This window comes from Salmo salar, chromosome 07, assembly GCF_965601325.2.
Source record: "Salmo salar chromosome 07, fSalSal1, whole genome shotgun sequence".
NCBI classification, from domain to species: domain Eukaryota; kingdom Metazoa; phylum Chordata; class Actinopteri; order Salmoniformes; family Salmonidae; genus Salmo; species Salmo salar.
This window is the reverse complement of record NC_138297.1, coordinates 40,711,862-40,723,430: the sequence shown is the minus strand read 5'-3', so window position 1 is coordinate 40,723,430 and position 11,569 is coordinate 40,711,862. Positions and strand designations below refer to the sequence as shown.

Genomic DNA, 11,569 nt, shown 5'->3' with positions numbered 1-11,569 from the left:
AATACCTACATACAAAGTTTCAAGTCTAGGTCAAACGGGGCAGTGGATATGAGGGTTTAAGTGAGACTGCTAATTTGAAATGAAAATATAAATAAAATCTACTTATTTTAAGCTAGGGCTAAACTCTGGTGGTGCCAGAATAACAACCTATCCCTCAATGTAACCAAGACTAAGGAGATGATTGTGGACTACAGGAAAAGGAGGACCTAGCACGCCCCCATTCTCATCGACGGGGCTGTAGTGGAGCAGGTTAAGAGCTTCAAGTTTCTTGGTGTCCACATCAACAACAAACTAGAATGGTCCAAACACACCAAGACAGTCGTGAAGAGGGCACGACAAAGCCTATTCCCCCTCAGGAAACTAAAAAGATTTGGCATGGGTCCTGAGATCCTCAAAAGGTTCTACAGCTGCAACATCGAGAGCATCCTGACTGGTTGCATCACTGCCTGGTATGGCAACTGCTCGGCCTCCGACCGCAAGGCACTACAGAGGGTAGTGCGTATGGCCCAGTACATCACTGGGGCTAAGCTGCCTGCCATCCAGGACCTCTACAGGAAGGTCTGTAGACCAGGACCTCTACAGGAAGAGGTCCAGGACCTCTACAGGAAGAGGAAGGCCCTAAAAATTGTCAAAGACCCCAGCCACCCCAGTCATAGACTGTTCTCTCTAATACCGCATGGCAAGCGGTACCAGAGTGCCAAGTCTAGGACAAAAAGGCTTCTCAACAGTTTTAACCCCCAAGCCATAAGTCTCCTGAACAGATAATCAAATGGCCACCCGGACTATTTGCATTGTGTGCCCCCCCCCAACCCCTCTTTTACGCTGCTGCTACTCTCTGTTTATCATACAGTGAGGGAAAAAAGTATTTGATCCCCTGCTGATTTTGTACGTTTGCCCACTGACAAAGAAATGATCAGTCTATAATTTTAATGGTAGGTTTATTTGAACAGTGAGAGACAGAATAACAACAAAAAAATCCAGAAAAACGCATGTCAAAAATGTTAGAAATTGATTTGCATTTTAATGAGGGAAATAAGTATTTGACCCCCTCTCAATCAGAAAGATTTCTGGCTCCCAGGTGTCTTTTATACAGCTAACGAGCTGAGATTAGGAGCACACTCTTAAAGGGAGTGCTCCTAATCTCAGCTCGTTACCTGTATAAAAGACACCTGTCCACAGAAGCAATCAATCAGATTCCAAACTCTCCACCATGGCCAAGACCAAAGAGCTCTCCAAGGATGTCAGGGACAAGATTGTAGACCTACACAAGGCTGGAATGGGCTACAAGACCATATTCAAGGAAAGTATTCAGACCCCTTGACTTTTTCCACATTTTGTTACGTTACAGCTTTTTTCTAAAATGTATTAAATTTATGTTTCTCCTCATCAATCTACACACAATATCCCATAATGACAAAGCAAAAACAGAAATACCTTATTTACAAAAGTATTCAGACCCTTTAATATGAGACTCGAAATTGAGCTCAGTGGCATCCTGTTTCCATTGATCATCCTTGAGATGTTTCTACAACTTGATTGGAGTTTACCTGTGGTAAATTCAATTGATTGGACATGATTTGGAAAGGCACACACCTGTGTATATAAGGTCCCACAGTTGACAGTGCATGTCAGAGCAAAAACCAAGCCATGAGGTGGAAGGAATTGTCCGTAGAGCTCCGAGACAGGATTGTGTCGAGACACAGGTCTGGGGAAGGGTACCAAAACATTTCTGCAGCATTGAAGGTTCCCAAGAACACAGTGGCCTCCATCATTCTTAAATGGAAGCAGTTTTAAACCACCAAGACTCTTCCAAAAGCTGGCCACCCGGCCAAACTGAGCAATCGTGGGAGAAGGGCCTTGGTCAGGAAGATGACCAAGAGCCCGATGGTCACTCTGACAGAGCTCCAGAGTGGAGATGGGAGAACCTTCCGGAAGGACAGCCATCTCTGCAGCACCCCACCAATCTGGCCTTTAGGGTAGAGTGGCCAGGCAGATGCCACTCCTCAGTAAAAGGCACATGACAGACCGCTTGGAGTTTGCCAAAAGGCACCTAAAGGACTCTCAGACCATGAGAAACAAGATTCTCTGGTCTGATGAAACCAAGATTGATCTCTTTGGCCTGAATGCCAAGCATCACGTCTGGAGGAAACGTGGCACCATCTGTAAGGTGAAGCACGGTGGTGGCAGCATCATGCTGTGAGAATGTTTTTTGGCGGCAGGGACTGGAAGACTAGTCAGGATCAAGGGAAGGATGAACGGAGCCAAGTACAGAGAGATCCTTGATGAAAACCTTCTCCAGGGCGCTCAGGACCTCAGACTGGGGCAAAGGTTCCCCTTCCAACAGGACAACGACCCTAAGTACACAGCCGAGACAATGTAGGAGTGGCTTCGGGACAAGTCTCTGAATGTCCTTGAATGGCCCAGCAACAGCCCAGACTTGAACCCGACCGAACATCTCTGGAGAGACTTGAAAATAGCTGTGCAGCGACGCTCTCCATCTAACCTGACAGAGCTTGAGAGGATCTGCAGAGAAGAATGGGAGAAACTCCCCAAATACAGGTGTGCCAAGCTTGTAGCGTTGTACCCAAGAAAACTTGAGGCTATAATCGCTGCCAAAGGTGCTTCAACAAAGTACTGAGTAAATGGTTGGAATACTTATGTAAATGTGATATTTCAATTTTAATTTTTTATTTACATTTGCATACATTTCTTAAAACCTGTTTTTGCTTTGTCATTATGGGGTATTGTGTGTAGATGTGATTAGGGGGAAAAAAATATTTGATCCATTTTAGAATAAGGCGATAACGTTTTTTGTTTGTTTGTTTAAAGTCAAAGGGTCTGAATACTTTCCGAATACACTGTATGTAACCACAGCTCTGCATAGCCTGTAAGTTATGTATTTTACACCAATAAGGTGAATTTATATATTAAGGTGAATTTATATATAAAGGTCTGTTTGTCGTCGGGTCCATTCGGGTTCGGGTTTGATTTTTCTCGGGTCCGTTCAAGTTCGGGTCACCCTTTAAAAAAATTATCAGGTCCATTTGGGTCCAACGTTTGGACCCGAGAAGACCTCTAGTCCAGACATGATGTAACAAGTGATGGTGGAAGAAGGCGGATTTGGTGATGTATTTTATGTGGGGCTCAAAGGAGAGAGTGGGACCCAAGTTTCTGACCGCAGATGGAAGAGCCTTCAATGAACATTACGAGGTCTCCTACTTTCTTGAGGAGAGCTTTGGGAGCCACCAGTATGATCTATTTTATTACTGTTGAGTTTGAGTAGATTGGATATCATCCAGTTCTCATGTCCGTGATATTTGATCATAGACAGGGGAGAGAGATGAAAGGTGGGTTTGGTATGGATGTAAATCTGGGTGTTATCCGCATAGCAGTGGATGTTGAGACCATAGCGGCGGATGATCTGGCTCAGGGGAAGCATGTAGATAATGAAAGTCAGAGGTTCGAGGATGGAGCCTTGAGGCACTCCTTGGACAAGCTTATCCAAAATAGCTACAGTATTTTTCTTACAGCAGTACCTTCTAGCTGCAGAGGGGGAGCTGAGCCTGCCCTTACAAAAAAAGATTCCAGTATTGAAACTGCAGTAAAAGTGCAGAAACTGCAGTCGACTGGTATTTTGGACGGAGTAATTGCAGAATAACTGCAGTGTACTAGTTATACTGCACTGTAACTGCAGTTACATTGCAAAATTACTGCGGTAAAAAACAGTTCTTTTGGATGCAGTATTTGCAACATATTGCAGTTATAATGGACTCTAACTGCAGTTATACTTCAGTGTACTGCAGTTATACTGCACTCTGACAGCAGTCTTTTTTGTAAGGGTGTCAATGAAAAAATACAGGCTCCACTGAATACCCTCTACTTAGCCCAGAGTGGAAATTGGGAATAGTTTCACCTATTGCACTCTTATATAGGACCCTGATGCTAATTGTAACTTCACCCAGACACCTACAAACAGTCAGCCAGAAGCAGGATTGCGCTTCCTACTGACTGACCATTGCCAAAGGATTGTTAAATATAGGTTGTAGTAGAGGCATGAAGGCATTTTCTGTGGTTTCTGCTCTCTGATTTGATATTTATTAAACTGGTCCAATCATTCAGAGGTCCACTTGATAAGAGCTTCACATGCTACTCGGGAACTAGGACATTCTGACATTTCTGACTTAACTGGTAGAATGTGGCATGTGTATAACTACAACCATAGCAAGTTGGAAATGTCAGAGTTTCCTAGTTCCGACTAGCACGTGAATGCCGCAAAAGTCAAGACTGCCCTGACACTGATGACCGGCAGGGATGAAGCCTGTCCTGCTCTACAGGCCTAGATTAATACAATGGACAAGAATAGACTGCCAAGGCATAGTAATCTACTTACTCAGACCTCTCTCTCTCTCCTCTCTCTCTCTCTCTCTCTCTCTCTCTCTCTCTCTCTCTCTCTCTCTCTCTCTCTCTCTCTCTCTCTCTCTGTCTGTATCGCTCTCTCTCTGCCCCCTCTCCCTCTTTCGCTCCCTCTCAATTCAATTCAAAGGACTTTATTGGCCTGGGAAACATATGTTTACATTACCTCTCTCTCCACCTCACTCCCTGTCTTTACCTGACACACACATGCACACACAGCACTCCATCATGTATAAACTAAAGTGGCAGGAATACAAATGTAAAAACCAGCAAAAATCATTTTAACCGTTTCTGAACACAAGAAAGCAACAAGCACAGCAAATGTGTTTAGTCTTCCATGTGGTTGGTGGCACTGTCACTTCTAAAACTCAATTTAAAGAGAAATCTACCATTGTATTTCTATGACAGCACTGAAGGCCTAGGAAAGTCCTATTTCGTGATTGGACCCCGCATTTTCATTGGTCGAACTGTCATTCCGTATATCGTCCCTGATAGGACGGGACGCAGAAGGACTATCCCAATTTTTCCCGTGACGTCAGGGAAGGACAAAATGATTTATCGCGAGGTCGTTCGGCCCCTGTGACCGCCGGTTGAAGTAGAGTGGAGGCTCCATTTTAAGACACGGAGAGAGTGAGTGCAGTGCTACGAGATATCTAACATAACAATTCGATTTCACAATGTTAGAGTAGAATGGTTTCTTAAGTCTTTACTGTAATGCTTTGTTTAGGACGTTTAGAATGTTTTATGTTGCTAACTTGTCTTGCGCAACCGTTCCACCTTGGGAAAGCTAGCTAATCAGCTAGTAGTGAGCAAGCTAACGTACTGTAGCTAACTAGAGGAATAGCTAGCTCACACCAACAATAACATGATCTAATACTGTTTGCCTTTCCATTCAATGTTGTCTGGATGTCAAATTATAGCTACATCCCCACGTGACATTCGAAACCACTTCCTAGGCTGTTGTCAGTGTAAGCTGAACTGTTTTACTGTTGATCGTGTTTCTACAGCAAGGTAGTGAGCTAGCTTGCTAACATTCGCTTTCACTCTACAGACCGGTTTTGGACACCATGTATCCGACCACACTAACGCAGTTGTCCCGGGCTAATCCCTTCAACGCCCCGCTATTCTCCCTCCAAGAAATCGAGGAGCCCAAACAGAGCCTCCCCGCAAATGGACAGAGCCGCAACCTCGCTGCCGCAGCAATTGCTGGTAAACCAAGGTTCTGCATGCTAACAAGTAACGTTACGGTTAGCAAGTAACGTTAGCTAGCTAGCGAGCAATTACGCAGTCAACTGAATCAATGATAAGACGAGATACCGATTTTATTCAACATGTGTCTTTTTAATATATACGACTTGTGTGTTCGTCAAACGTTCACAGCTATCTAGCCACTGTCATTAAATGTGTAATGTCAAAGACAGGCCTTGTCTATGGAGGACACGGAAGGGCAGATGTAAACTTTGAAATATGCCGCAGGTATTTGAACTGAATTCATGACCCCCCCCCCCCCCCCCCAATCGCTGTTCAAAACTAAGGTGAGAGGCCACTGACTCAAACGTGCAAAGTAGAAGTTAGGTCAATGTCTGTATTGCTTTCTAGCACACCAACCAGCTAATGATATGCGTCTGACCCCTAAACGGGGTCATTGCATTGGTTCTCAATTCGGATAGGTTTGAGAAGTTTTGTCAAGATTTAGGATCACTTGAAATGCTATCCTTTTTGTAACGTAAAGCATGGCCTTCAGCAACCCCTGTTATATTCTGACCATTGCAATATTATTGCTGTTTTTCATTGCTGGCTTAATTAAATATTTCTATTGAATATTTTTGGTTTTTACGGCTTAGCCGACCTAGTTCTAAAGATGACATTAGCTATTATTGAACCACCATGTTTGGGTCAGGCTTTTGGTTAGTTTTAGAGCTTGCTGGCCGGTGTCCTTTTTTTATAGCCTAAATACTGTGTGCTGGTTGGTTGATTAGTTATATAGCTAGTCTGCTCTGCTGTTACAGGGCCTGTTGCACAACAGTCTGCCCTCACAGGGAGTAAATGTTCTATGTGTGCATGGCTCTATGCACCTGTGATATAGGCCTATGCAGACTACATAGGACAGGACACACACAATTAAGCTCCACTTGAATTTGGCCTTTAGCCTAGTGAAGATGCATTTTGCTCTTACTTATTACCACTTTTCTAATGATCAACATCAACACCAAGTCCCCATTTTGAAAGTATTGCCTGACTCTTTCTTCAGAGGGAGACAGCTGTGAGTTCGGCTCACGGAAGTATTTACTCCTCTGTGGGTTTGGTGGCATCATCAGCTGTGGCACCACACACGCAGCCCTTGTGCCCCTCGATCTGGTCAAATGCAGAATGCAGGTCTGTCTATCCCTGTGGCCTGGAGCCACTTAAAACCCAACACGCTGTGTTGTTTTTGTTGTCTGAAATGCGATTTGCATGGGAGAATGGATGTAACAAGCAGCCCGGTTTTGTGCAGTCGTGGTGAAATCGTTGTCATTGTTGTTCCTCACGTTTTATCCCACTTGATCACCTGATTTTGTTTTTGAATAACCTACATCGCATGGTAAGTGTGTGATTCACAATCACCAGTGTTCCTGTTATTGTTTAATGAACCTCCCTGCCTGCTACATTCCCCTTCCCAATCCAAAGCTAAAGGACTTGTAGGTCACTGAAAGGTCAGGAGTGACAATGGGAAAATATGTTCAGAATGTTCACTCTGCTATTTATAACATGATCAAATTGCAGCTATGCATTGCTAGAATGTAGCCTATAGCTTTATAAGTAGGTTAAAAAGCCCAAGTAATTTACACCTCAATGGAATTATTCCCAGCTTAAAATTGACTAAAGTATAAACGCTTAATATATTTATGTAAGCTATATGTATTATTTTAACTAACTATGCAGCTGATGCTTCAACACTCATTATTATTTTTTTTGTAAATGTTCAAATTCAGGAAGTATACTGGAAACTGATTCAAATGCAAAAATGTAATCATAGACAAGCATTGAGATAAATTGGATTGTCAGTTTACTTCCAGAATTTATAAAGGAATTGACCTAAACCCTGATTAACAAGTGTTTGAAATTTAATCTGGCTTATTCCCTGGTGTGTTCTAATGTAATGGTGGCATGTTTGTTGGTGATTATTGTCCTGTGTTGCGTGTGTTGTGACTGCATGTTGGGCACGTATTGTTGTTTTTTGCTGCAGACTCTGCAGATGTGAGCTGTGAGTTTGGCTCAACAAAATACTATGCCCTGTGTGGGTTTGGGGGTATCCTGAGCTGCGGCCTCACACACACAGCTGTTGTACCCCTCGACCTTGTCAAGTGCCGCATCCAGGTTTGTGGTACCCCCTGTAGCTGTCTGCTGTGTGAAGGCCTCCATAGCTCCTGTAAGGAAAGGTGCCCAATCCCAAATCTACACCTAAGAAGTTAGTTTCAACTTTATTGTCCCAGAGGGATTGTTCAACAATTGTGGCCTTAAAATCCGTCAAGACCGTGCAGTCCCAAATGTACCCTTAAGTCCTATGCACTTGAATAGATGAGGAAAAAATTGGGCGGAAAACTCGATTTGGGATTGGGCGGAAGATTCCTGTAGATTAGCAGACATCAGATAAATCACTAGCTATAAGTAGTAATGTTCATCTGGATAACCCCCTAGTTCACAACCTGAAACCTAGCTAGTATTTTAATTTTTAAATGAACATAGCCTAGAAACCTTAGATAAAATTACCTAGATTTCAGCCCATGGGGCTCTAGTCCCATTGTTCCTTTGACTCTCTACTAATCGATTGTTTTTTCTTCCTTAGGTGGACCCTGACAAATACAAGAGCATTGGCAAAGGCTTCTCCCTCACATTGAAGGAGGATGGAGCCCGAGGGCTGGCTAAGGGCTGGGCCCCTACCTTCATCGGCTACTCCATGCAGGGTCTCTGCAAGTTTGGCTTCTATGAGATGTTCAAGATCTTCTACAGCGACATGCTTGGAGAGGTCAGTCAGGGGTAGGAACCAACACTGTTGGATTCCCATGTTTACAGTGTTTTTAAAGGAACAGTTCACCCACCCAAAATAATTAATTGCATGCTAATTAGCAGGCGCTTTTACCCAATTACAGTACAGTGAGCACTTACATTTTTAGTATTTATATGTAATCCCTGTGGGACTTAACATATGGCATTTGTTTTGCTAGCCCACAAAGGACCACAACTGACTTCGCCCCCTTTCATCTAACAGGAGAACACCTACCTGTGGAGGACATCCCTGTACCTGGCTGCGTCTGCCAGTGCAGAGTTCTTTGCTGACATTGCCCTGGCCCCCATGGAGGCTTGCAAAGTGCGTATCCAGACCTGCCCCGGCTACGCCAACAACCTCAGACAGTGTGCTCCCAAGATGTTTGCAGAGGAGGGAGTATGGGCGTGAGTAGATATTGTTTGTGATGTCATTCGGTTTTTGTATTTGTTTTGGAGGCTGTATAACCTGTAAAGGTATTCCATCCTTCTCAGGGACAGCTATGAGGTGTATGCTTTTGTTCCTACACTAGGTGAACAAACCTGCTTCAACTTGTGGCCTTTATTAGATTGTGTGTTTCATGGCTGGTATGGAACATAAGCCTGCATAAGTAATTCTTGCTCCCAATAGCTGATTTGAGAGGTTACCACCAAACACGCTCCTTAGATCCACCTCTGGAGGGCATTCCTGTGCTGATGCTGTTGTCTGAGTGCTGCAGCTCCAGCCTGGAGGCCCTCAGCAGCTTTTTGGCTGTACAGTTGGAGGTGCTTGAGTCATTGGCGTGTGAGAGCAGTCTACCTGCCTCCCAGCACCCCTGCTGCACTGGCAACCCTCAGTTCCACTGATGGAACCCTACCAGTAGAGCTATGCTGGGGGATGGACAATCCCATTGGCCCTAATGGTATTTCCCAGGTTTGCGCCTTGATAGTCTAATGTAGTTTGTTCTCATCTCCTTTACACTCTTGTGTGGGGATAATTGACTGCTGAAAGTCGGTGCCTTGTTAGTGACCACCATATTGCTTTCACCTGTTTCTGATCAGAGAGACGAGAACTCTGATCTGTATGTACGGAACTCTCAGGTTCTACAAGGGTGTGGTTCCCCTGTGGATGCGGCAGATCCCCTACACCATGATGAAGTTTGCCTGCTTTGAGAGGACCGTGGAGCTGCTCTACAAACACGTGGTGCCCAAACCACGTGCTGACTGCACCAAGGCTGAGCAGCTGATCGTCACCTTCACGGCCGGCTACATCGGTGAGTAGTAGTACCACAGGAAATAGGATAAAGGTGGGTCTAGGAGCTCACCTTGAGTCATGTTTGTGTTGTCCTCGTAATAACTAAGGTACATATTATCTCGACTAACCGATGCCCCCACACTTTGACTCTACCGGTACCCCCTGTATATAGCCTCGCTATTGTTATTTTACTGCTGCTCTTTAATTATTTTGTAAATTTTTTTAAACTGCATTGTTGGTTAGGGCTTGTAGGTAAGCATTTCACTAAGGTCTACACCTGTTGTGTTCGGTGGCATGTGACAAATACAATTTGGTTAGGATTTGGGGAAGCGTAATATGATCCTAGATCTGTGACCAATGGCAACTTCTTACCCAGAGAGACCTGGGTCGTATTCATTAGTGCACACCATAGCAAAACGTTTTGCAACGGAAAATGAAAACAAGTGTTACTTATTTGACAAAGATGACCCTGGCTTCTGTTTGAGGGTATATAGTGGTCCTATATAGGAGTGTGCTGATGATTTGTCTGTCCCCTGCAGCTGGTGTGTTCTGTGCCATCGTGTCCCACCCAGCGGACTCAGTGGTGTCTGTACTGAATAAGGAGAGTGGCAGCACCGCCGTCCAAGTGCTCAAGAAGCTCGGACCTAAAGGTGAGTGGACAACCATAGGGCTTGTCTCATTTAGGAAATGCATCCTTCCTCAAAGATATCACTGATGTGATTTGGTACCTCAGGGTACTTTATCCAATCAAACCCTCTCAGTTTACTGGGCGAGGATAGGTGGGTCTGAATAAATAAATAAATAAAAATTTAAAAAATATTTAATGGCCCAACTCCTACAACACGCTCCTCAGATCCACCTCTGGAGGGTGCTCCTGTGTGCTGGTGCTGTTGTCTCTGAGTGCTGCAGCTCCAGCCTGGAGGCCCTCAGCAGCTTTCTGGCTGTACAATTGGAGGTGCTTGAGTCATTGGTGTGTGAGAGCAGTCTACCTGTTCCCCAGCCAGGCTGGGGGTGGTTAACACTTGTTTTAGTCCCTTTTGGGTACCGTCCAGTAGCGTTCAATGTAAAGTCGTTCTATTGAGTACGGCCTTTTTAAATCTTGCATGTCTGACTGCCCAACATTGAGTGTTTGGCCCACTCAAAGAAACAAAAACAAAAAAAGTATAATTTATTTATACACTTCTAGCAAACACCTCCCTTCTCCCATTCTCTCCCCCTTTAAGGTGTTTGGAAGGGCCTGGTTGCCCGTATCATCATGATCGGTACTCTGACCGCTCTGCAGTGGTTCATCTACGACTCCGTGAAGGTCTACTTCCGCCTGCCCCGTCCCCCTCCCCCCGAGATGCCAGAGTCCCTCAAGAAGAAGCTGGGGCTCACTGAGTAAAACAATAAAACGACCTTCATCTCCAGGACCCCCTCTCACCTCACCCCCCTGGCTGCAGCACACAGCTCTGTTTTCTATATTTATGTTCCTAAAGCAGCTCCTCTTCTCCAGGCCCAGGGCTGTTCCTCCCATGTATATTTAAGAGAAAGAGAGACCGGAAGGGAGGGATCCATGTTTGTCCCCTCTCTGCACTGAGGTACAGGAAAATATACGTACTGTAGAAACATGGTCTGGTTTTATCCACTCATGTCATTAGTAATGTGGAAATTATTTAATTATTAAAATGTTTCCCTCTAAAACATGTCCTGTTTTTAATTTCTTGAAGTTTTCCACTGAAAATAAAATACTTTTGGTATTGTGGATAAGTGGTATATTGGTATGCTATACATTTTAAGCTGCCGTGTCCATTTGATTTGAGTAACTAAAAAATTACAACTATCTATGGGCAAAAAAAACAAACATTGGCTGACATGGTCTAGTTGATCTGGACATTTCTGACAAGTTATAAATAGCTT

General features: G+C 44.3%; 1 protein-coding gene and 2 non-coding genes across 6 annotated transcripts; all 3 read left to right on the top strand.

The window, feature by feature from the left end:
* The first annotated feature begins 4,928 nt into the window (after positions 1-4,928).
* On the top strand, positions 4,929-11,353 carry LOC100194554 (solute carrier family 25 member 3). 4 transcript variants are annotated; one of them, XM_014207488.3, is made up of 8 exons: positions 4,929-5,043; positions 5,465-5,622; positions 7,640-7,770; positions 8,240-8,419; positions 8,663-8,844; positions 9,517-9,689; positions 10,210-10,320; positions 10,894-11,353. In XM_014207488.3, the coding sequence occupies exons 2-8, from the start codon at positions 5,481-5,483 to the stop codon at positions 11,052-11,054; spliced, it is 1,080 nt and encodes a 359-aa protein (XP_014062963.1). In that variant the 5' UTR covers positions 4,929-5,043; positions 5,465-5,480; the 3' UTR covers positions 11,055-11,353.
* Positions 9,090-9,322, top strand: LOC123743889 (small nucleolar RNA SNORA53). The gene has a single exon (XR_006770741.1). It is a non-coding gene; the product is annotated as a small nucleolar RNA SNORA53 (small nucleolar RNA).
* LOC123743890 (small nucleolar RNA SNORA53) lies at positions 10,510-10,690 on the top strand. The gene has a single exon (XR_006770742.1). It is a non-coding gene; the product is annotated as a small nucleolar RNA SNORA53 (small nucleolar RNA).
* Positions 11,354-11,569: the final 216 nt, after the last annotated feature.